This window comes from Hemitrygon akajei, chromosome 21 (genome assembly GCF_048418815.1).
Source record: "Hemitrygon akajei chromosome 21, sHemAka1.3, whole genome shotgun sequence".
In the NCBI taxonomy this organism is placed as follows: Eukaryota; Metazoa; Chordata; class Chondrichthyes; order Myliobatiformes; family Dasyatidae; genus Hemitrygon; species Hemitrygon akajei.
Window position 1 is genome coordinate 69,620,585 of NC_133144.1, and position 27,226 is coordinate 69,647,810.

Genomic DNA, 27,226 nt, shown 5'->3' on the forward strand with positions numbered 1-27,226 from the left:
GAAATTCTGAGAGTGCAGAGTTTGTATGTTCCTGTCAGGATTAAAGGCAAAGTGAATAAGAATAAGGAACCTCGGTTCTCAAGGGAACATACCTATGCCAAACGGCACACAAATATCCCCTGAACATTTGCCGCATTTCTGCCGTACATTTCCCTGAGAACATCTGTTCCCAATTTATACTTCCAAGTTCCTGCCTGATAGCTTCATATTTCCTGTTACTCCAATTAAACACTTTCCTAACTTGTCTGTTCCTATCCCACTCCAATGCTATGGTAAAGGAGATAGAATTGTGATCACTATCTCCAAAATGTTTTTCCACTGAGAGACCTGACACCTGAGCAGGTTCATTTCCCAATACCAGATCGAGTACAGCCTCTCCTCTTGTAGGCTTATCTACATATTATGTCAGGAAACCTTCCTGAACACTCCTAACCAAACTCCAACCCGTCTAAACCGCTTACTCTAGGAAGATGCCAATCAATATTTGGGAAATTAAAATCTCCCACCACGACAACCCTGTTATTATTACACCTTTCCAGAATCTGTCTCCCTATCTGCTCCTCAATGTCCCTGTTACTATTGGAAGGCCTATAAAAAACACCCAGTAGAGTTATTGACCCCTTCCTGTTTCTAACTTCCCCTTCCAGAGACTCAGTGGACAATTCCTCCATGACTACCTCCTTTTCTGCAGCCGTGACACTATCTCTGATCAGCAGTGACACGCCCTCACTTCTTTTGCCTCCCTTCCTGTCCTTTTTGAAACATCAAAAGCCTGGCACTCTTTAAGTAGCCATTCCTGCCCCTGAGCCATCCAACTCTCTGTAATGGCCACAACATCATAGCTGCAAGTACTGATCCACACTCTAAGCTCATACTTTTCCTTCATGATGCTTCTTGCATTAAAATAGACACATCTCAAACTATCAGTCTGAGTGCATCCCTTCTCTATCACCTGCCTATCCTCCCTCTCACACTGCCTCCAAGCTTTCTCTGTGAGCCAACTGCCCCTTCCTCCATCTCTTCAGTTTGGTTCCCACCCACCAACAATCCTAGTTTAAACTCTCCCCACTAGCCTTAGCAAACCTCCCTGCCAGTATGTTGGTCCCCCTCGGATTCAATTACAACCCGTTCTTTTTGTACAGGTCACGCCTGCCCCAAAAGAGGTCCCAATGATCCAGAAATCTGAATCCCTGCCCGCTGCTCCAATCACTCAGCCATGTATTTATCCTGAGCACCTCACTCTATTCCTATACTCACTGTCACGGGTCACAGCCAGTAATCCTGAGGTTACTACCTTTGAGGTCCTGCTTCTCAGCTTCCTTCCTAACTCCCTAATATTGCAATAGTCATGGAGAACTCCAATGTGCAGGTAGATTGGGAAAATTGAGTTGGTGCTGGATTGCAGGAAGGGCAATTTCTAGAACACCTACAAGATGGCTTTTCAGAGAGCCTGTGGTTGAGCCCACTAAAGGATGAGCTACTCTGGATCAGGTGTTGTGTAATTAACCAGAATACATTAGACCACCTTGCATTTGTTGGAATTACTTTCTATATGCCAAATCTCCAACCAACTTTCCATCTGATCTGCTGTAGCCTGAGAAAACCTTCTTCACTATACTGAACACCATCATTGCTGATGTCATCTGCAAACTTACTAATCCTAGCACCTACATGTACACCCAAGTTAATATACTGTGATAAGCACTGATTCCTGCAGTACACTACTGGTCACAATTTAAATCCACCTCTGCCTTCAATCACCAAGCCAATTTTGGATCTGATTAGCTAGTTTTCCATTTATCACTATAAGACATAGGAGCAGAATTAGGCCATCTGGCCCATCGAGTCTGCTCTGCCATTCAATCATGGCTGATCCTTTTTTACTATCTCCTCTTCAACCCAATTTCTCAGCTTTCTCCCCGTAACTTTTGATGCCGTGTCCAATCAAGAACCTATCAATCTCTGCCTTGAATACACCCAACAACCCAGCCTCCATAGCTGCATGTGGCAACAAATTCCACAAATTCACCACCCTTTGACTAAAGAAATTTCTCCGCATCTCTGTTTTGAAAGGGCACCCCTCTCTCCTGAGGCTGTGCCCTCTTGTCCTAGACTGTCCCACCATGGGAAACATCCTTTCCACATCTATTCTGTCTAGGCCTTTCAACATTCAAAAGGCTTTAAATGAGATCCCCTCCTCATCCTGCTGCATTCCAGTGAGTACAGACCCGGAGCCATCCAACGTTCCTCGTAGAATAACCATTTCATTCCTGGAATCATCCTCGTGAACCTCCTCTGAACCCTTTCTAATGCCAGCACATCTTTTCTCAGATGAGGGACTCAAAACTGTTCACCATACTGAAGGTGAAGTCTCACCAGTGCCTTATAAAGCCTCAGCATTACATCCTTCCTCTTGGATTCTAGACCTCTTGAAATGAATGCTAACATGGCATTTGCCTTCCTCACCACTGACTCAACCGACTAGTTAACCTTCAGGGTGTTCTACACAAGGACTCCCAAGTCCCTCTGCATCTCAGATCCCTGGATCTTCTCCCCATTCAGGAAATCGTCCACACATTATTTCTACTACCAAAGTGCATGACCATGCATATTCTAACACTGTATTTAATTTGCCACTTTCTTGCCCATTCTCCTAATCTTCTGCACTCTACTTGCTTCCTCACCACGAACTGCCCCTCAACCAATCTTCATATCATCTGCAAATTTGGCAATAAAGCCATCTATTCCATCATCTAAATCATTTTTACACAGCATAAAAAGAAGTGGTCCCAACACAGGCTCCTGCGGAACACCACTAGTTACTGGCAGCCAACCAGAATCAGAATCAGGTTTATTATCACCTGCATGTGACGTGAAATTTGTTAACTTAGCAGCAGTTCAATGCAATACATGATCTAGCAGAGAGTGAGAAAAAATATAAAATAATAAATAAAATAAAACATAATAAACAAACAAGTAAATCAATTACATACATTGAACAGATTTTTTTAAATGTGCAAAAACAGAAATACTGTATATTTTTAAAAAATGAGGTAGTGTCAAAAGCTTCAATGTCCATTTAGGAATCGGATGGCAGAAGCTGTCCCTGAATTGTTGAATGTTCAGGCTTCTGTATCTCTTACCTGATGGTAACAGTGAGAAAAGAGCATGCCTTGGGTGCTGTAAGTCCTTAATAATGGACACTGCCTTTCTGAGATACATCTCCCTAAAGATGTCCTGGGTACTTTTGTAGGCTAGTGCCCAAGATGGAGCTGACTAGAATTATTGAGAGGGGATCTTATAGAAACATACAAAATTTTGAAAGGGATAGATAAGATAGAAGTAGCTAAGTTGTTTCCATTGGTAGGTGAGACTAGAACTAGGGGACATTGCCTCAAGTTCTCAAGATTCGGGGGAGAAGACTTAGGATGGAGACGAGGAGAAACTGTTTTTCCCAGAGAGTGGCGAATCTGTGGAATTCGCTGCCCAGGGAAGCGGTTGAGGCTTCTACACTAAATATATTTAAGATACAGTTAGATTTTTACATAGTAGGGGAATTAAGGGTTATGGGGAAAAGGCCGGTAGATGGAGCTGAGTTTACGGACAGATCAGCCATGATCTTATTGAATGGTGAGGCAGGCTCAATGGGCCGGATGGCCTACTCCTGCTCCTATTTATGTTCTTATGTAAAAAAAATCTTTAGGGGAAAGAGATCATATTATGATCACCCTGATATCTGAGAAGGAGAAGTGAAAGTCAGGTGCATCAGTATTAAAATGGAACAAGAGGAATTACTGAGGCATGAGAGGGGAGTTGGCCAGATCTGATTGGAAACAGCTAGAATTTCTGGAAGCAATTTGGAAGGCAGAGGATATATACATCACAAAGAGGAAGAAGTATTCAAAAGGAAAGATGACACAACCGTAACTAACAAAAGAGGTCAAAGCCAAAGAGAGGGCATGTAATAGAGCAAAATTAGTGGGAAGTTCGAGGATTGGGAAGGTTTTAAAAGCCAACAGAAGGCAACTAAAAAAATTCATTAAGGTAAAGATGGAATATGAAGGTAAGCTAACCGATAATATTAAAGAAGATACCAAAAGATTCTTGAGATACATGAAGTGTAAAAGAGAGGTGAGAGCAGATATCGGATCGCTGTAAAACAATGCTGGAGAGATAGTAATAGGGGCAAAGGAAATGGCAAACAAACTGAATAAGTATTTTACATCAGCCTTCACTGTGGAAGACACTAGCAGTATGGTGGAAGTTTCAGGTGTCAGGGGTCTTTAAGTGTGTCAAGTTACTAGAGAGGTTTTTGGGAAACTGACAGGTCTGAAGGTAGATAACTCACCTGGATCAGATGGTGCACACCCCAAGGTTCTGAAAGAGGTGGGTGAAGAGATAGTAGAAGCATTAGTACTAATCTTTCAAAAACCACTAGATTCTGAAATGGTTCTAGAAGACTAGAAAATTGCAAATGTCACTCCTCTCTTCAAGGGAGAGAAGCAGAAAAAAGGAAACAAAAGTCCAGCTGTCAGTGGGAGGATGTTGGAGTCAATTATTCAGGATGAAGTCTCAGGGTACTTGATAAAATAGGCAGTAGGCAGCATGATTTCCTCAAGGGAAAATCATGCCTGATAAATCTGTTAGAATTCTTTGAAGAAATAACAAACAGAATAGACAAAGGAGAATCTGTTAATGTCATGTACTTAGATTTTCAGAAGGCTTTTGACAAGCTGCTTAACAAGCTACGAGCCCATGGTATTACAGAAAAGACTAGCAAGGATAAAGCAGTGGCTGATTGGCAGGAGGCAAAGAAAGGGAATGAAGGGAGCCTTTTCTGACTAGCTGCCAGTGACAAGTGGTATTCCACAGGGGTATGTGTTGGAACCGATTCTCCTTACCTAACCCTAATGCATTTTTAATCTCTCCCTTTCCCAGTGTAGAGTGCCCTCCTGCTTCAAAACATCCATCATTGTTCCAGTACCTTAAAAGACAAAGGTGTTGGCGTATGGCCAAGTGGTTAAGGCTGAAGGTTGCTAGTTCGAGCCTTGGCTGAGGCTGCGTGTGTGTCCTTAAGCAAGGCACTTAACCACACATTGTTCTGCGACAACACCAGTGCCAAGCTGTTTGGTTCCTAATGCCCTTCCCTTGGACAACATCGGAGAGGTGTGGAGGGGGGAGACTTGCAGCTTGGGCAACTGTCAGTCTTCCATATAAAAAAACCTCTGGAAACTTTCCAAGGCACAAATCCATGGTCTATCGAGATTAATGGAGGCCTACTACACAAAAGACCAAAGTAACATGTCTGAATGACTGACACTCATCTCGATAATAAGCAAATCCTTTGAGAGGCTGGTCAAGGACTACATCTGCACCATGCTACCAGCCACACTGAACCCCTACAATTTGCCTGCTGACACAACAGATGATGCAATAGCCACAGCTTTACACACCATCCTTACACATCTGGAGAAGAAGGATGCGTATGTGGTTTAAATGCAGAGCATCAAAGTTGAATTCTGAAAATGACAAGTTAATAGAATTGTTCAGATGGTTGGGCAATATTTGTACAACATTGTGATTTTTACACAATATATCAACATGCTTTTTTTAAAAAAAGAACAAGGTTGTGCCTTTAAATGCATTTCATTCCAGCCGAGGTCCCTGGTTCTGGATGCCATTTTTGATGAGTGATTTAAAGTGGTCGATTAGAAAGTTCCTCTGAAATTGCAAGTGAAGCGGATGCAATAAACAAATACATGATTTGGGCTGATCTTTTTTAAAAAAAAAAACTTTTTAAAAGCATTTCTTCAGCAGTTTGAATGGGGCACAATTGCACAAGCTCGTGAAGGTGAGAACAGCGGGAGAGCAGAGTCTGAGGATGAGCTTGCCCCCAGTGAGGTAAGGCCAAGTAAGCTCCTTTAATTAATCTAATTAACTTAGAAGTAGATAATGGAGGCAGCAGTTAGGGCAGTTGAGTGCTCCGTTTGCAGTATGTGGGAAGTCAGGGCAAGCACAATTGTCCCTGATGACTACACCTGTAAAAGGTGCATCCAGCTGCAGCTCCTGACAAACCGAGTTAGGGAACTGGAGCTGGAGCTGGATGAACTTTGGATCATTTGTGAGATAGATGCAGAAATAGACAGGAGTTTCAGGGAGATAGTCACCCCTAGGAGTCAGGAGACAGGTAGCTGGGTGATTGTCAGGAGAGGGACGGGGAATAAACAGGAAGAGCAGAGCACCCCTGTGGCTGTTCCCTTCAATAATAGTATACCGTTTTGGATACTGTTGGTGGGGATGACCTACCAGGAACAAGTTGTAGTGGTCGCGTCTCTGGCACCAAGACTGGGCCCTCAGCTCTGAAAGGAAGGAGGGAAAAGAGGAAAGCAGTAGTGATAGGGGATTCGATAATTAGGGGGACAGATAAAGAGATTCTGTGGGAGAGTTCAAGAATCTTGGATGGTCTGTTGCCTCCCTGGTGCCAGGGTCCGCGATATCTCGGATTGAGTTCTCAGTATTCTCAAAAGGGAAGGTGAGCAGCCGGATGTCGTGGTCCATGTAGGGACCAATGACGTGGATAGGAAGAAGGAGGAGGTCCTGCAAAGAGAGTTTAGGGAGTTAGGTGCAAAGTTGAAGGACAGGACCTCCTGGGTTGCAATCTTAGGATTGCTACCCATGCCAAGTGCTAGTGAGGCTAGAAATAGGAAGATAATGCAGCTAAATGCATGGCTAAGGAGTTGGTGCAGGAGGGAGGGCTTCATGTTTCTGAACAATTGGACCTGTTCCAGGGAAGGTGGGACCTGTTCTGATGGGACAGGTTGCACCTGAATTGGAGGGACTAACATTCTTGTGGGAAGGTTTGCTAGTGCTGCTCCGGGGGGTTTATACTAGATTTGCAGGGGGAGGGCAACCAGAGTGTTAGAGCAGATAGTGAGGTGGAGGAGGATAAAGGTCATGCGAGAACTGCAAGTATAGTACATGGAGTAAAGCCAGATCTAACATATAAAGAGGCTTTGAGGAAAGAGAAGCAGAATAACGGGTGTAAAGGTAGTAAGGTAGAAGGGCTAAAGTATGTGTACTTCAATGCAAGAAGCATCAGGAACAAAGGTGATGAACTGAGAATTTGGATACATACATAGAATTATGATGTAGTGGCCATTACAGAGACTTGGCTGGCACCAGGAAGGAATGGATTCTCAATATTCCTGGATTTCAGTGCTTTAAAAGGGATGGGGGGGGGGGGCAAGGGGAGGAGGAGGGGTGGCATTACCGGTCAGGGATACTATTACAGCTACAGAAAGGGTGGGTAATGTAGCAGGATCCTCTTTTGAGTCAGTATGGGTGGAAGTCAGGAACAGGAAGGGAGCAGTTACACTATTGGGAGTATTCTATAGGCCCCCTGGTAGCAGCAGAGATACCAAGGAGCAGATTGGGAGGCAGATTTTGGAATGGTGCAAAAATAGCAGGGTTGTTATCATGCAAACATGAGGAAATCTGCAGATGCTGGAAATTCAAGCCACACACACACACACAAAATGCTGGTGGAATGCAGGATGAAGGGTCTCGGCCTGAAACGTCGATAGTGCTTCTCCCTATAGATGCTGCCTGGACTGCTGCGTTCCACCAGCATTTTGTGTGTGTTGGGTTGTCATCATGGATGACTTTAACTTCCCTAATATTGATTGGCACCTGATTAGTTCCAATGATTTAGATGGGGCAGAGTTTGTTAAGTGTGTCTAGGATGGATTCCTGTCACAGTATGTTGACAGGCTGACTAGGGGGAATGCCATTTTAGATATAGTATTAGGTAACGAACTGGGTCAGGTCACAGATCTCTCAGTGGGTGAGCATCTGGGGGACAGTGACCACTGTTTCCTGGCCTTTAGCATTATCATGGAAAAGGATAGAATCAGAGAGGACAGGAAAATTTTTAAATGGGGAAGGGCAAATTATGAGGTTATAAGGCTAAAACTTGCAGGTGTGAATTGGGATGATTTTTGCAGGGAAATGTACTATGGACATCTGGTCAATGTTTAGGGATCTCTTGCAGGATGTTAGGGATAAATTTGTCCCAGTGAGGAATAGAAAGAATGGAGTCATTGGTAGGGTGAAGGAACTATGGGTGACAAGTGAGGTGGAAAATCTAGTCAGGTGAAGAAGGCAGCATACCTGAGGTTTAGGAAGCAAGGATCAGATGGGTCTATTGAGGAATATAGGGTAGCAAGAAAGGAGCTTAAGAAGGGGCTGAGGAGAGCAAGAAGGGGGCATGAGAAGGTCTTGGTGAGTAACATAAAGGAAAATCCCAAGGCATTCTTCAATTATGTGAAAGACAAAAGGATGACAGGAGTGAAGGTAGGACTGATTAGAGAAAAAAGTGGGAAGATGTGCCTGGAGGCTGTGGAAGTGAGCGAGGTACTCAATGAATACTTCGGTATTCACCAATGAGAGGGAACTTGATGACAGTGAGGACAATATAAGTGAGGTTGATGTTCTGGAGCATGTTGATATTAAGGGAGAGGAGGTGTTGGAGTTGTTAAAATACATTGGGAAGGATAAGTCCCCGGGGCCCGACAGAATATTCCCCAGGCTGCTCCACGAGGTGAGGGAAGAGATTGCTGAGCTTCTGGCTAGGATCTTTATGTCCTCATTGTCCATGGGAATGGTACCGGAGGATTGGAGGGAGGCGAATGTTGTCCTCTTGTTCAAAAAAGGTGGTAGGTATAGTCCGGGTAATTATAGACCAGTGAGCCTTATGTCTGTGGTGGGAAAGCTGTTGGAAGAGATTCTTAAGAAATAGATCTATAGGCATTTAGAGAATCATGGTCTGATCAGGGACAGTCAACATGGCTTTGTGAAGGGCAGATCATGTCTAACAAGCCTAATAAGAGTTCTCCCCAATGCCATTAGGCTTTACAATTCAACCGCCAGGACTTAAGAACTTTTTAAAAGCTATTATTAATGCTTTTTGAGATAGTGATTTAGATGCATATCATATTTTTTACTGAGTTAAGTATTGTATGTAATTAGTTTTGCTACAACAAGCGTATGGGACATTGGAAAAAAAGTTGAATTTCCCCATGGGGATGAATAAAGTATCTATCTATCTATCTATCTTTGAGGAGGTGACCAGGCATATAGATGAGGGTAGTGTAGTGGATGTGATCTACATGGATTTTTGTACGGCATTTGATAAGGTTCCACATGGTAGGCTTATTCAGAAAGTCAGAAGGAATGGGATCCAAGGAAGTTAGGCCAGGTGGATTCAGAACTGGCATGCCTGCAGAAAGCAGAAGGTCGTGGTGGAGGGTGTACATTCAGATTGGATGGTTGTGACTAGTGGTGTCCCATAAGGATTGATTCTGGGACCTGTACTTCTTGTGATTTTTATTAATGACCTGGATATGGGGGTAGAAGGGTGGGTTGACAAGTTTGCAGACGACACAAAGGTTGGTGGTGTTGTGGATAGTGTAGAGGATTGTCAAAGATTGCAGAGAGACCTTGATAGGATGCAGAAGTGGGCTGAGAAGTGGCAGATGGAGTTCAACCCGGAGAAGTATGAGGTGGTACACTTTGGAAGAACAAACTCCAAGGCAGAGTACAAAGTAAATGGCAAGATACTTGGTAGTGTGGAGGAGCAGAGGGATCTGGGGGTGCATGTCCACAGATCCCTGAAAGTTGCCTCACAGGTAGATAGGGTAGTTAAGAAAGCTTATGGAGTGTTAGCTTTCATAAGTCAAGGGATAGAGTTTAAGAGTCGCGAGGTAATGATGCAGCTCTATAAAACTCTGGTTAGGCCACACTTGGAAGTACTGTGTCCAGTTCTGGTCACCTCACTATAGGAAGGATGTGGAAGCATTGGAAAGGGTACAGCTGAGATTTACCAGAAAGCTGCCTGGTTTAGAGAGTATGGATTATGATCAGAGATTAAGGGAGCTAGGGCTTTACTCTTTGGAGAGAAGGAGGATGAGAGGAGACATGATAGAGGTATACAAGATATTCAGAGGAATAGATAGAGTGGACAGCCAGCACCTCTTCCCCAGGGCACGACTGCTCAGTACAAGAGGACATGGCTTTAAGGTAAGGGGAGGGAAGTTCAAGGGGGATATTAGAGGAAGGTTTTTGACTCAGAGAGTGGTTGGTGCGTGGAAAGCACTGCCTGAGTCAGTGGTGGAGGCAGATACACTAGTGAAATGTAAGAGACTATTAGACAGGTATATGGAGGAATTTAAGGTGGGGAGGGTTATATGGGAGGCAGGGTTTAAGGGTTGGCACAACATTGTGGGCTTAAGGGCCTGTACTGTGCTGTACTATTCTATGTTCAATGTGAGAATGTTGTTCTTGGACTACAGTTCAGCATTCAACACCATAATTCCCTCCAGGCTGACAAGAAGCCCAGAGACCTCGGCCTTCACCCTGCCTTGTGTAGCTGGATCCTGGACTTTGTCAGATCACCAGCAGGTGGTAAGAGTGGGCTCCCTCACCCCTGCCCCTCTGACCCTCAACATAGGTGACCCTTAGGGCTGTGTACTAAGTCCCGTCCTTTACTCTCTGTATACCTGCGACTGTGTCACCACCCACAGCTCCAATCTGCTAATTACATTTTCTGACAATACTACACTGATGGGCCTAATCTCAAATAATAATGAGGCAGCTGTAGAGAGGAGTGGTGTCAAGAAAACAACCTCTCCCTGAATGTCGCAAAAACAAGGGAGCTGGTTGTGGACTACAGGCGGAATGGAGATAGGCTAACCTCTATTGACATCAATGGATCTGGGGTTGAGAGGGTAAACAGCTTTAAGTTCCTCGGCATCCACATCACTGAAGACCTCACGTGATCTGTACACACCAGTTGTGTGGCAAAAAAGGCTCAACAGTGCCTCTTTCACTTCGGACGATTGAAGAAGCTTAGTATGGGCCCCTAATTCTAAGAACTTTCTATAGGGGTACAATTGAGAGAATCCTGACTGGCTGCATCACTGCCTGGTATGGAACTATACCACCCTCAATCGCAGGACTCTGCAGAGTGGTGCGAACAGCCCAGCACATAGGTAGATGTGAACTTCCTACTATTCAGGCCATTTACAAGGGCCCGAAGGATCATTGGGACCCGAGTCACCCCAACCACAAACTGTTCCAGCCGCTACCATCTGGGAAACGGTACCGCAACATATAAACCAGGACCAACAGGCTTCAGGACAGCTTCTTCCACCAGGCCATCAGACTGCTTAACTCATGCTGACACAACTGTATTTCTACGTTATATTGACTATCCTGTTGTATATACTATTTATTATAAATTACTATAAATTGCACATTGCATGTTTAGACAGAGACGTAACATAAAGATTTTTACTCATGTATATGAAGGATGTAAGTAATAAAGTAAATTCAATTCAACATTATATGTCAATGATTTGGATGATGAAGTTGATGGCTTGGTTGCAAAGTTTGAAGACAGTATGAAGATAGGTGGAGGGATAGGTACTTTTGAGGAACTAGAGAGGCTACAGAAGGAAGACAGATTAGGAGAATGGGCAAAGAAATGGCAGATGGAATACAATGTTGGGGCAATGACAATGCATGGTCATGCACTTTGGTAGAAGAAATAAAAGGGGTGAATCTTTTCTAAGTGGAGAGAAAATACAAAAAACTGAGGCGCAAAGGGACTTAGGAGTTCTTATGCAGGATTCCCTGAAGGTTGATTTGCAGGTTGAATCTGTGAGCCTGTGATCTCTGTCTCAGAGGCTGATGTTAGGCTGTCTTTAAAGAGAGTGAACCCTTGCAAGGCAGAAGGTCCCGATGGAGTACCTGGTAAGGCTCTGAAAACCTGTGCCAACCAACTGGCAGGATTATTTAAGGACATTTTCAACCTCTCACTGCTATGGGAGGAACTTCCCAATTGTTTCAAAAAGGCAACAATTATACAAGTGCCTAAGAAGAATAATGCAAGCTGCCTTAATGACAATCGCCCAGTAGCACTCACATCCACAGTGATGAAATATTTTGAGAGGTTGATCATGACTAGACTCAGCTCCTGCCTCAGCAAGCACCTGGACCCATTGCAATTTGCATATCACCACAGTAAGTCAACTATAAATGCAATCTCAATGGATCTTCACACAGCTTTAGACTACCTGGACAAAACAAACACCTATGTCAGGATTCTGTTCAAAGGTTATAGCTCAGCATTTAATACCATCATTCCTACAATCCTGACACAGTCTCTGTACCTCCCTCTGTAATTGGATCCTCAACTTTCTAACCGGAAGACCACAGTCTCCTCCTCGCTGACAATCAACACTGGCACACCTCAGGGGTGTGTGTTTAGCCCATTGCTCTACTCTCTACATACACATGACTGTGTGGCTAGGCATAGCTCAAATACCATCTATAAATCTGCTGACGATGCAACCATTGTAGGTAGAATCTCAGGTGGTGGCGAGAGGGCGTATAGGAGTGAGATATGCCAACTAGTGGAGTGGTGCTGCAGCAACAACCTGGCACTCAATTTCAGTAAGATGAAAAAGCTGATTGTGGACTTCAGAAAGGGTAAGATGAAGGAACACATACCAATCCTCATAGAGGAATCAGAAATGGAGAGAGTGAGCAGTTTCAAGTTCCTGGGTGTCAAGATCTCTGAGAATCTAACCTAGTCCCAACATACTGATGTAGTTATAAAGAAGGCAAGACAGCGGCTATACTTCATTAGGAGTCTGAAGAGATTTGGTATGTCAACAAATACACTCAAAAACTTCTATAGGTGTACCATGGAGAGCATTCTGATAGGCTGCATCACTGTCTGGTGCGGGGTGCTACTGAACAGGACCGAATGCAGAGGGTTGTAATTTTAGTTGGCTCCATCTTGGGCACTAGCCTACAAACTGCCCAGGACATCTTCAAAGAGCGGTGTCTCAGAAAGGCAGCATCCATTATTAAGGACCTCCAGCACCCAGGGGATGCCCTTTTCTCACTGTTACCATCATGTAGGACATATATGTCAAACTCAAGGCCCGCGGGCCAAATCCGGCCCGCAGTGGAACTATCTTTGGCCCGCGAGATAATATCTAATTACTATTAAAGCTGGCCCCAGTAATCGAAGCGCCTATGGCGTATGATATGGCTAATGCTGAGTTTATTCAGGTACCAGGTTTTCAGGGTTTTTAGTGTTTATTCGGCAGTCTTTTTCATAAGAAACGGAATTTGTAAAGTGAAACACTTTGTAGTTATAGCAGAGACTGAGACACATGAGAGCAGGCTGAAAAAACGGAGGCAACGAAAGCTGCGTTCGCACGCGTCCGACTGATCCGGCCCGCATGAAGCTGCATTTTGCTCAATCCGGCCCGTGACCTAAAATGAGTTTGACACCCCTGATTGTAGGAGGTACAGAAACCTGAAGGCACACACTCAGCAACTCGGGAACGGCTTCTTCCCCTCTGCCATTTGATTCCTAAATGGACATTGAACCCTTGGACACTACCTCATTTTTTTAATATACCTTATTTCTGATTTTTGCACAAACTTTAATCTATTCAATATCCATATACTATAATTGATTTACTGATCTATTATTTTTTTCCATATTAAGTATTGCATTGAACTGCTGCTGCTAAGTTAACAAATGTCATGACACATGCTGGTGATAATAAACCTGATTCTGATTCTGATTCTAATTCTGAGGAGACAACCAAATGTAAGAAGTCTAGAATAATTGCTCAGGGCCTGTATTCACTGGAACTCAGAAGAATGCGGGGTGACCACACTGAAATTTATCGAATGGTGAAAGGCCTTTATAGAGTGGGTGTGGAGAGGTTATTTCCCATGGTGGCAGAGTTTAAGACCAGAGCACACAGCCTCAGAATAGAGGGGTGTCCTCTTAGAATGGAGATAAGGAGGAATTTCTTTAGGCAGAGAGTGGTGAATCTGTGAAATTTGTTGCCACAAGCCACTGTGGAGGCCGTCTTTACATATATTTAAGGCAGAGGTTGATAGCATCTTGATTGCTCAGGGCATGAAGGAATATGGAGAGAAGGCAAGAGATTGGGGCTGTGAGGAAAATTGGATCAGCCATGATGAAATAGCGGAGCAGAGTCAGTGGGCCAAATGGCCTAATTCTGCTCCTATATCTTATGATCTTATGTCCAAAGCATCTTCGCCAATTTAGTGTAGAAAGATTGACACTTTCAATTTTTTATCCACCCTGCCATCTCTGCTTTCTGCAAAATGACATTGAATCGTTGTTTGAAGCATTTCCAGTTGTTAGATTGCTGGTAAACTGCATAGGTGTGGGAGGACTTAGGTTATCTATTGCAGGTCTTTTCAGGCTCTCTCACCAGAATCTGTTGGTGAATCCGGTGAACTTCTGGACACAACGTGCTCTGTTGTCACGCTGGTTGACCTCACTTGCTGCGTTTTCTTTCCCTTTTGGAATTAGCTTCTCTTTCTCAGTAGTGTACAGTATTCATTTATGCTCCATGTTCAGACCTCTCATATCGACTTCTGACACCATGTTCTGTTTGTTCTTAATAAATACAAACAGCGTGGGTAAAAACACTGCTATTTGTTTACAGGACACTCCACTTAACGCTTCAGTTTGACACGTGCAACCAGTTCCCTATTGTCACTTCCACTTCCGGGTGAACAGCCCGCATTGCACACTGGGAACTGCAGTTCTTTATTATTTACACACATAATAACACCCATCCTAGTGCCCCCCACCCCCCCACCAACCGCTACCGTCTGTATCCTCTGATCAAGCCAATATTGGATCAGACTTACCAAATCACTGGATCCAATGGAACTTCATCTTCTGCAGCAGCCTTCCACAAGGGGTCTTGCGAATATCCAGCTGCTGAACCTGTAAACCTGGGTGATATTTGTTTTACAATAGTATAAATGAGAACATACTAAGGGAATGAGAAAATTTTGAAAATTTGATGTTTCGTAGGAAACTGAACAAAGTGAATGTGTCAGGAAAAGACCAGAGAAAAAAGAGAACTGACCGAAACTGGGGGCAAGCAACACACACAAAATGCTGGAGGAACTCAGCAGGCCAGACAGCATCTATGGTAAACAGTACAGTCGACATTTCAGGCCAAGACCCTTCAGTAGGACTGGAGAAAAAAAGACACGGAGTAGATATAACAGGCGGGGTGAGGGGAGGGAAAAACACGAGATGATATGTGAAACCAGGAGGGGGAGGGATGAAGTAAAGAGTGGTAAATTGATTGGTGAAAGCAAAAGTAAGATGATGGGGGCCAGGGAACTTGAAATCACTGAAAAGATCCAGAGTGTGTTAAGTGTCATGGATGTAGGTAGGAAGGTTCTAAACTAGGGGGGATAAAACAAAATTGAGGTATGCAGCTACGAGTCAGTGGGGCAGGAATAAGCTAAAAAAATGGGTCTGTGGATGTTGGGTAGGAGGTAGAAACTGGGGCAAATGTCAGCAGAGAAATGACTCCCCAAGTCCACAAGGTGGAGTAAATATGCAGGTGAGGAGTACGGATCAGTTTCGAGATGGAAGAGGACAACAGTGAGTAACAGTGTGCCGATCAATAACTCAGCAATAGGTTAACTCAAAATTATAGTTCACAATCCCAGGAGGTGGCACTAGTCTCACTCAGCCTCCTGAGCTGAGGGATGATGTCAAAATTCTGTCCTTGACTAAGTGTCACGCAACTATTCATATAATTATGCAGACTTACCGCAGAATCAGAATCTGGTTCATTATCACTTACGTACTGTATATTGTGAAATTTATTGTGTACGGAGAATCTTGCGTCATATTATCATTTAAGTAAATAATATTTTAACTAGTTTTGATTGTTCAACATTTGACTACTGTATCACTCATCATCACAGCTATTCCTGTGTCACCGGTTATAACTCTGCCTTTACATAACACCGTGCATTATTGATAATGTAGGTAATGCTGGGGTTAATTCTCCAGAAAAATGCAGAGGCTCCAATTTAAACCTTTGAACTGGGGTTACTCTGAATGGAAACCCATGGAAACCCATAAGACCATAAGACAAAGGAGCAGAAGTTGGCCATTCAGCCCATCGAGTCTGTTCCGCTATTTTATCATGAGCTGATCCATTCTCCCATTTAGTCCCACTCCCCCCACCTTCTCACCATAACCTTTGATGCCCTAGCTACTCAGATACCTATCAATCTCTGCCTTAAATACACCCAATGACTTAGCCTCCACTGCCACCCATGGCAACAAATTCCACAGATTCACCACCCTCTGGCTAAAAAAATTTCTTCACATCTCTGCACACTGACCAGTTAAAGTTCTCTGGACATATGTGGCAGCCATTTTACATAATCTAGCAAACTGGAATTTCATCTCCCACAACACCCTGAGAGGAGTGTCACCAGAAGGTACACAATGGTCCAAGGCTATGTTTCACTACCAGCTTCACTAGGATGAGTAGGATTGGACTAATGCCCCAAACAAGGAGCAAAATATCACGGAGAATGTTGATAAGTGAGCAAAGTAGCATTAGCTGAAAGATGAATGTTGCACTGAGCACCCAAATGGCTTTGCACAAGGAAATTATTTTAAAAGGATAAAAGATAACCAATTGAATTTTAAATTGTGAGGTAAACCTAGTAAGTGAAACAGCAAAAGATAGAGTGGGTAACATGAGATTTCTAAACACAGAGTCAGAGATACGGCACAGAAAAAGGCCCTTTGGCCCATCTAGTCCATGCTGAAACAATTCAAACTGCCTGCTTCCAACAACCTACACCTGGGTCGTAACCCTCCATATCTGTACTATCCATGTACCTATCCAAATTTCTTTCAAAGGTTGAAATTGAGCTCACAAGCGCCACTTGTGCTGGCAGCCCATTCCACACCTCTATGAGTGAAGAAGTATGCCCTCATGTTCCCCTTAAACTTTTCACCTTTCTCACCTAAGCCATGATCTCTAGTTGTAATCCCACCCTACTTCAGTGGGAAAAGCCTGCTTGCATTTACCCTATCTATACCTCTCATAATTTTACATACCACTATTGTCTCCTCTCAATCTTCTACCTTCTAAAGAATATAGTCCTAACCTATTTAATCTTTCCTTATAACTTAGGTCCTCCAGACCCACCAACAACCTTGTAAATTTTCTCTGCACTCTTTCAACGTTGTTTACATCCTTCCTGTACGTAGGTGACCAAAATAGTCCAATTTAGGCCTTACTAATGCACTAAGGTTAACACAACATCTCATCTCCTGTACTCAGTACATTGATTTATGAAGGCCAATGTACCAAAAGCTTTCTTTACGACCCTATCTATCTGTGACGCCACTTTCAATGAATTACTGTATGTACATATGTTCCCAGATCCCTTTGTTCCACCACACCCCTCATTGCCCTACTGTTCATCATATAAGACCTACCCTAGTTGGTCCTACCAACTACTGCACAGAGTCTTGCCATCTTCAGAAGTTTTCTGATGACTCTGCAGTAGTTGGATGCATCAGCAAGGGAGATGAGGCTGAGTACAGGGCTACGATGGGAGACTTTGTCACATGGTGTGAGCAGAATCATCTGCAGCTTAATGTGAAAAAGGCTAAGGAGCTGGTGGTGGACCTGAGGGCTAAGGCACCAGTGACCCCTGTTTCCATCCAAGGGGTCAGTGTGGACATGGAGGAGGATTACAAATACCTGGGGATACGAATTGACAATAAACTGGACTGGTCAAAGAACACTGAGGCTGTCTACAAGAAGGATCAGAGCCGTCTCTACTTCCTGAGGAGACTGAGGTCCTTTAGCATCTGCCGGACAATGCTGAGGATGTTCTACAGGTCTGTGGTGGCCAGTGCTATCATGTTCGCTGTTAGATAGATAGATAGATAGATAGATACTTTATTCATCCCCATGGGGAAATTCAACTTTTTTTCCAATGTCCCATACACTTGTTGTAGCAAAAATAATTACATACAATACTTAACTCAGTAAAAAATATGATATGCATCTAAATCACTATCTCAAAAAGCATTAATAATAGCTTTTAAAAAGTTCTTAAGTCCTGGCGGTTGAATTGTAAACCTAATGGCATTGGGGAGAATTGACCTCTTCATCCTGTCTGAGGAGCATTGCATCGATAGTAACCTGTCGCTGAAACTGCTTCTCTGTCTCTGGATGGTGCTATGTAGAGGATGTTCAGAGTTTTCCATAATTGACCGTAGCCTACTCAGCGCCCTTCGCTCAGCTACCGATGTTAAACTCTCCAGTACTTTGCCCACGACAGAGCCCGCCTTCCTTACCAGCTTATTAAGACGTGAGGCGTCCCTCTTCTTAATGCTTCCTCTCCAACACGCCACCACAAAGAAGAGGGCGCTCTCCACAACTGACCTATAGAACATCTTCAGCATCTCACTACAGACATTGAATGACGCCAACCTTCTAAGGAAGTACAGTCGACTCTGCCTTCCTGCACAAGGCATCTGTGTTGGCAGTCCAGTCTAGCTTCTCGTCTAACTGTACTCCCAGATACTTGTAGGTCTTAACCTGCTCCACACATTCTCCATTAATGATCACTGGCTCCATACGAGGCCTAGATCTCCTAAAGTCCACCACCATCTCCTTGGTCTTGGTGATATTGAGACGCAGGTAGTGCTGCTGGGGAAGCAGGCTGAGGGTAGCAGGCACCAACAGAATCAACAAACTCATTCATAAGGCCAGTGATGTTGTGGGGGTGGAACTGGACTCTCTGACAGTGGTGTCTGAAAAGAGGATGCTGTCCAAGTTGCATGCCATCTTGGACAATGTCTCCCATCCACTCCATAATGTACTGGTTAGGCACAGGAGTGCCTAAACCAGCAACTCATTCCACTGAGATGCAACACTGAGCGTCATAGGAAGTCAATAGACAATAGACAGTAGGTGCAGGAGTAGGCCATTCGGCCCTTCTAGCCAGCACGACCATTCACTGTGATCATGGCTGATCATACAGAATCAGTACCCAGTTCCTGCCCTCTCCCCATATCCCTTGACCCTGCCATCTATAAGAGCTCTATCTAACTCTCTCTTGAATGCATCCAGAGACTTGGCCTCCACTGCCTTCTGGGGCACAGCATTCCACATATCCACCACTCTCTGGGTGAAAAAGTTTTTCCGCATCTCTGTTCTAAATGGCCTATCCCTTATTCTTAAACTGTGGCCTCTAGTTCTGGACTCACCCATCAGCGGGAACATGCTTCCTGCCTCCAGTGTGTCCAATCTATTAATAATCTTATATTCCTGCCTGTGGCCATCAAACTTTATAACTCCTCCCTCGGAGTGTCAGACACCCTGAGCCAATAGGCTGGTCCTGGACTTATTTCCACTTAGCATAATTTACTTATTTTTATTTAATTATTTATGGTTTTATATTGCTATATTTCTACACTATTCTTGGTTGGTGCGACTATAACAAAAGCCAATTTCCCTTGGGATCAATAAAGTATGTCTGTCTGTCAACCTCACAAAGTGCAAACCCTCACATTTGTCTGCATTAAATTGCATCTGCCATTTTTCAGCCCATTTTTCCAGCTGGTGCAGATCCCTGTGTAAGCCATGAAAACCTTCCTCACTGTCCACTACACTCCCAATCTTGGTGTCATCAGCAAATCACATGACACATGTAATGCTTGGCTCCCTTTAAACAAACAGACAAGTTTAACATAAAGCACAAAACATTTCCCAAACCCATTCAAGTGCACAAGGACCAGATTTTGGAAACTTCACTAATACCATGTAACTATATAAATGTAAAGGTAACAAATCTAATGACACTGAGGTGGATTAATAAAATGGGTGGATTAAAAGGATAAATCAAGCAACCCACTCCACCAGTGAACAAGATTATGGCTGATTGGATTGTAATCTCAACTTCATATGTTCCTCCATTCTATTTGTTTAAAATGTAACTCTGCCAAAGATTTTCTTCCTCAAAGGGTAGTTTGAACAGAGTTCCAAACTGTCAAAAGCTTCAGGGAGGGGAAAAAAATTACCTCTCCTGTCATATGTGCAGACCCTTTATTTTTGAACAGTGATTCTAGATTCTCCCAGAAGAGAAATCATCCTCTCCACATTCACCATATCACGTCCCTGAAAATCTTAATCATTTCAAACAAACTACTCTTCTAAACTCCAAATGATACAGCCAAGCCTGTCCAATTCTCCTCAATCAACTGACCTATAACTGATAGAATAGTTGTCGGTTTAGTAAATCTCTGAACTGTTCCCAATGTATTCACATTCTCTCCTTCAATATGGAGACCGGTAATGTACACAGAAACTGCAGGTGTGATCTCACCAGTACCCCATAATACAAACCCCTTCCTGGGTATTCAATCTCCAAACAATAACAAAAATATTCTTGATGTTCTAACTATAGGCCCCCTCTACATAATGGATGGGTTCTAATTTTACGGATATCCAAAATTTTATTTTGTCCTTAAGTCATAAAATCTCATTCAATAAGGAAGTGTCATAATGAATGTCATCAAAAGCTCACAAGACTGGTAAGACAGAACTATTACTAAAAGTAGAGAGAGGAACTAGTTCTGCTATCCATAAGAAGAAACGTAAGTGTGGACATTGAACTTTTAATATTACGTTAAGATTGGTTGTACCAGCAGTGTCAGTATGTTGGGTGTTTGTAACCCAGGACTGGTCTGAGTCTGTATTAGTTGCAAACCAGCCTTCTGTAAATCATGAGCAGACTCCCAGAACCTTCTGCAGCTCAGATATTACCACATGATGTATATTATGTATTGATTGTGAACTGTTGCAACTAGAAGCTAGATCTCTTAATGCAAGTTCTAGGAAAAATAACTTGGGGGACCTGTAATATCATGCCTGTATTAAACTAGTTACATTGAAGAAAGGAGAAGACATTGGTAACCATTAAAGATAGAACAAATTTATTTAGAATTTGTACACAAAAACATTCTGGAATTTTTACTAGATCTCAGCAAAAGCCAATAAAAGGCATCATCATAAAGATGGAATCAGACAGAGCTGATGCACAGAACTGCAGAACACTGCCGCTCTAACTCAGGCTCCTTCAATACTTTTAGTTGAACAAAATACCAATGTAAACATTTAATACCTCTGATTTGAACTTAATAAATATTAGTAATACTGAATAGTACTTCAAACCTAAAAGTAAACAGTCCATTAAGAGTTTTTTTAAACACAGGGTTGTTTTATATCTATTTAATTTATAAAAAGGTAATTAATTGGTGTTTGTAAGAAAAAACATTCTGATATTGTTGGTTATTTAATTATGTTAGGTTGCCTCAAACACTCACCAACTGTGTGCGTGTATGTGTGTGTGTGTCTCTCTCTCTCTCTCTCTCACACACACGCGCACGCGCGAGTCTGAAGCAAATTGGATTTTTTGATATTGAATGTTTTCTTTAAGCTTACAACCTTATTCAACACCAGGCTATTTCACCTCATCCATCCACTTGGACAGGACAACTAACATGAGTTCATTTTTGGGACACGGGCATACTGGCATGGTCAGCACCTCTAACTGGCCTCAACGGACAGTGAGCTGCCCATGAGAATTATGCTATATAAATGGTTAGTACTTTTCCTAACCAGCTCGCTTTTTTGGCTTCTCTGTTACTTTCAGCTTAATCAGTGAAGGAGGTGTTTTTTTCTAAATAGGGAATACAAGAAATCATTGCAGCAAGATGCTCTTTCTGATGTAGGGAGTCAGAAGCATGGGATCATGACAAGACAGACCCAGGAGATTAAAAAACACATGCAATCCCTCAAACTTTGGAGCTTAAGTGTAAATCAGTGTAAGAACTGGAATACATTTGCCCATTTAAAGTTAAAAGTCACTAAAAATTTTTACCTCATTCCTTGGCAGTTTACTTTACCTGACTTTACACAGCAGGACCAGAATAATTTGTATATTTGAAGTCAAAGTACCAATAGTTAAGGATCATGATGCAGCCGACAGACACAGAATAAATTCATTTCATAATACATTGTGTGTCACAAAAATGGTTTGATCTGACAATTTTTGACTGAAGTGATTCCTCATTATGCTCCCTGAGAATGCTGTTTGATTAGGAAGGCCTCTCTTTGAGAACTGCCTCAGGTTCAAGTTCAACCCCCTCCCAAAATGTTCTCCTGAGCAGAATCATCCAGAAATGCCTCCACCAAAAGCCCTTCTAATGATCAGCTGAAAACCTTGGAATTGGGATTTTATCAGATTTACATGGCCAATGACACGCCAGTGAGGAGGAACAAAAGAAGATGCATGCTACAGCACTGCAAGAATACCTGGGTTCCCCACAAACCCACAATCAGTAAATACATCTCAGTGATCATTAGAAGCTCAGAGTTGAGTGAGGTTCTTCAGCACCAAACTGAATAGCCAGGGGGTGCTTGTTAACTAGTAACATTATTAGCTTGTATTACTGTCCCTCAATTCACGATATCACAAAAGAACAGGAAAGCCAACCTGTGAATATCACACTGAATCAGGTACAGGAACATAGTAGCAGAACAAGGAGTCAGTGCAGTCACACAATGTCTCAAAAGGAATAAAATTACAGTGCTTTTAACAGTGTGAGACCTCATGCAGATAGTTCATCAGAATCAAAGCTGCTGATGCTTAAAGCAAGGCCAAGGAGAAAAATGCTTCTCAACAAATGGACAGATAAGGTTACTCCCTTGTGACACTGCAGAGCTCTGTTTATGAATTAAAACAGGAACAAAGGAAGATCAGCACAAGTCATATTCAATATCAAAAACATTCAGGCATATTTATGGACAAATACAAACAACTTTCTGTAGGACAGCCACATGATAGCACAACCAGTTATTGGCAACTTACCTAACATCTGTAATGTTAAAGAAATTTAAGTAGCTAAGTTCTCAATGCATGCAAAACACTCTCTCATTGGCAAATGTCATGCCAGCCTTCTACAGCTAAGTTCTACAAGCAGACACTGTCCTCTAAAGGTTTGTATTGCATCCAATTTGGGGAATGAACATTAAGACTGTACAGAATGTGAACCCTGAATCATTCGAAAGATGCCATTTAGCAGAAATGGGAATGTTAACATGCACTGAGCCAATCAATATTCATTCATTCGACTGAAATCCCTTAGATGGCTCTACCAATAAAATACTTCTACCATCTCATCCACTCTTTACTCTTCAATTTACTACCCAGGTAACTGAATAGTAAATGGGTAAATTCCAAGATGCTATGATTATTTCCTATAACAGCAGCACATTTTTGAAAAGGACCAGGCAACAGTTCCACTTCTGTGACATTTAAGGAGCAACTGTTGTATCTGCAATGCACTGTTCCACAGTTCCAGGAGCTTGTCATTAACCTCTGCATCAAGGCATGAAGCAGAAATATCAAACTGGGATGCTTTGTTTCTTGATCCAGGGGGAGGAACAGGCTAATGCAGAGAGCTGTGACGAGATGGCCATCTATAGTACCACATCCAGATCTTGTCCTTACCAAGGATATGCCAGTGACAGAGGGAGAACAGTGGAGATTTGTCAGATTGTCTCTAGGCATTGGAGGGGATTGTCCTAGAGCAGGCATTAAACTGAAAGGGCTGGTATACTCAACAGTTTAGACTTAAGAGGTGATCTCAACGAAACATACAGAATTCTGATGGCACTTGATACGGTTGTTACTGGAACAATGCTGGGTTTACAGGGCCCACGATCACCATCTCAAAATAAAGGGGGGCGGTCAGCAATCTGGGATTGAAATGAGTTTTTTTGGTTGTGAATCTCTAGAATTCTCCAGCCAAGAGGGTTATGGAAATCCCAAGGAGATTTGAGAGAGAGAGATCGGTAGATTGCAGGATACCAAGGGAATCAGGATATCAGGATAGATCCGTCTTGATCTGACTGAATGAGGGAGTTTACCTCTGATACTATTACCTTATCAAATTAATCTGATAACTCACTGAAGAAAATGTTACCTGGCTTGTCAATTTCTTACAACTGTTAAAACAAAAACACATACATTCATCATTTTTAGTTTTTCAAATGGAATTATGTGCCTGGCATCTTGCAAGTCCACAAGCAAAATATATCCTGATCTACAAGTCAACTTGTAAGAAGTGCTTCTGATAAGTCACCAGAGGTGAAGTACAATCACAACTTCTCCCAAGTGAAAAGAAGGATTCTCCCTTCTAACAGTGGATTGCATAAACTATCCAACAGCAATTAAATTGATTGAAAACTACTGAATTATTTTATAAATAATGTCTAATTATGGTTTAGATAAATCAAACATTTTAAATTGCAAATAGTGTATGCTAATCAACTACACAACATTGTAAACATTACAAGTGGTCTGAGTGTTTTTTGAGTGCATTAAGTCATATTTCTGAGAGATAATTGACAAAATTAATACTGATGTCAAGGTCTACAGAGGGAAGGGCTGAAGTTGTTGCTACTACAATGAGCAGTTCTAGGTAAAAATAATGGCTACCCTAAAGGAACCAGTATTGGACAAAACCCTTTTATTGCTTTAAGAACAGATTGCATACCATCCGTGGTTATGTAGTGAGGATGAAAACAGAAAATGTAGAATGAAGACACTTTGTAAAAGGTTCATCCAGGTTTCCTACAATTCTTTAGTGTTTCCTTAAACAAGTGCAAAATGAGATTTCCCTGAAACCAAACCCAATGACAAAGGGAATCTTCGAACAAATATCCTCAAATAGAGAAAGGTTTGTCAGAAAACCAGCTGAACAATTTGAACGGCAGCCTTTGAACACAACAAGAAGTCACTGGCTTCATTTGAAATCATTCTCCTCAGGGCAAAAAGGAAAAGCAGCATTAGTTCTTGTGGGCATACTGCTGCATTTATATTACCACCAAGGTGGTCAGATAGCTTATGTCAGGAGAGCTTACGTTACCAGGTGGCTGCATCTCTTTCAAACCATACAAGGCCACCAATGGCAGGAAAGATTCCCAGCTGATGGAGTTGATATATTTGTAGTAAAGGAAAAGTAATATTTCAACTTGGTGGACTTAACATGAGCCAAACCAACCACCAACTATATAAAAGCCTCACCCTCTTCACATTTGTACTTGCCTTGTACTGATTATGTGAATCTTTTATACAAAATCAGTTAACTCTTCCTTAATTTTTGGTTTGTCCAACAAAGTAACTGTTGGGGCAGATTACCACTTATCCAATTAATCTTTTCAATAATCTCGGCCTAGAAAGAGGCCAACTATATTCATTTGGTACAGGGCCATTGACATTGCATTCAAAGAATGAAAACATCGGGAACCAAATCCGTGCTCTACGGCTGTGTTGATACGCTCGAGTGTTGGCTAATGTGTGGTAGTACAAAAACAGTCTTGTGGTAATATAAAATGCAATGAAGACATCAATTGAGTAATGTTCATGTGCAGCCAGGATGAAGAAGATTCCAAATAGGTTCATTACCCAGGACAAGGTATGCAAGAAGTTCCAGCTTCTTGGTGTATCTAATTGAGGGTGAAAGGAAAGATTATATGTTAGGTTTAGTTCTCAGTTTCAGCTGAGCTACAAGACCAGTACTAATAAAATGAAAACGAACAGAATAAAGATTACACTACTAATTGGCTAGAATTAATAACACACTAAGCCTCATAATAAATACAGAACAGTGCATTGTACCTTTCATGACTCATTAAAGAACTCACCAATTAATTCTCATCTCATACTTTATCTCAGAGCTCTCAAATGCTTATCCAACCTTCTGTTGCATGTTTCCTTGAATACACTTCCAACTGGAACCCTTCTTCCTATTTCCGTGAAAGAGTTTCTCCTCTTATCCCTTCTCTTTCCTTTACCATTTAATTTACAAATGTGTTGGAACCACTTCTTTTTATGATTTAGATGATGCAATAGATGGTTTTGTTGCCAAGTTTGCAAATGATACAAAGATTGGTGAGGGGCAGGTAGTGTTGAGGAAACAGGTAGGATGCAGAAGGACTTAGACAGATTAGGAGAATGGGTAAGTAAGTGGCAAAAGAAATACAATGTTGGAAAATAAATGTGCAGACTATTTTCTAAACAGGGAGAAAATCCAGGAATCTGATATGCAGAGGGACTTGGGAGTCCTTGTGCAAAACACCCTGAATGTTAACTTGCAGATTGAATCTGTGATGAATGCCATGTTAGCATTCATTTCAAGAGGTCTTGAATACAAGAGCAAGGATGTGTTGCTGAGGCTTTATAAGGCACAGGTGAGGCCTCATCTTGAGTATTATGAACAGTTTTGGGCCCCTCATTTTAGAAAAGATGTGCTGGCATTGGAGAGAGTCTAGAGAAGGTTCACAAGGATGATTCCAGGAATGAAACGGTTATCATACGAGGAAAGTTTGATGGCCTTAGGTGTGTACTCGCTGGAATTCAGAAGGATGGGGGGGGGGGGGGGTCTCAGCGAAACCTTTCGAATGTTGAAAGGCCTAGACAGAGTAGATGTGGAAAGGATTTTCTCATGATGGGACAGTCTAGGACATATATGTCAAACTCAAGGCCCGCGGGCCAAATCCGGCCCGCGGTGGAATTATCTTTGGCCCGCGAGATAATATCTAATTACTATTAAAGCTGGCCCCAGTAATCGAAGCGCCTATGGCGTATGATATGGCTAATGCCGAGTTTATTCAGGTACCAGGTTTTCAGGGTTTTTAGTGTTTATTCGGCAGTCTTGCTTGGCAGTCTTTTTCATAAGAAACGGAATTTGTAAAGTGAAACACTTTGTAGTTATAGCAGAGACTGAGACACATGAGAGCAGACTGAAAAAACGGAGGCAACGAAAGCTGCGTTCGCACGCGTCCGACTGATCCGGCCCGCATGAAGCTGCATTTTGCTCAATCCGGCCCGTGACCTAAAATGAGTTTGACACTCCTGGTCTAGGACAAGAGGGCAGAGCCTCAGGATAGAGGGGCGCCCTTTCAAACCAGAGATGCGGAGAAATTTCTTTAGCCAAAGGGTGGTGAATTTGTGGAATTTATTGCCACGTGCAGCTGTGGAGGCCAGGTTGGGTGTATTAAGGCAGAGATTAATAGGTTCTTGATTGAACATGGCATCAAAGGTTATGGGGAGAAGGCCAGGAACTGGGGTTGAGGAGGAGATAGAAAAAAAGGATCAGCCATGATTGAATGACGGAGCAGACTCGATGGGCCAGATGGCCTAATTCTGCTCCTATGTCTTGTGGTGATAAATGGAAAACTAG

At 42.6% G+C, this 27,226-nt stretch overlaps 1 protein-coding gene across 3 annotated transcripts in view; it reads right to left on the reverse strand.

Annotated features, from left to right (window-relative positions):
- Window positions 1-20,888: 20,888 nt before the first annotated feature.
- The window catches only part of samd8 (sterile alpha motif domain containing 8), an 83,492-nt gene continuing 77,154 nt past the window's right edge, over window positions 20,889-27,226 (reverse strand). For all 3 annotated transcript variants that reach the window (XM_073025712.1, XM_073025714.1, XM_073025713.1), the window contains one exon: window positions 20,889-25,490. In XM_073025712.1, the coding sequence (XP_072881813.1) occupies window positions 25,186-25,490 (305 nt within the window). In that variant the 3' untranslated portion in view covers window positions 20,889-25,185. The remainder of the gene's footprint in view (window positions 25,491-27,226) is intronic.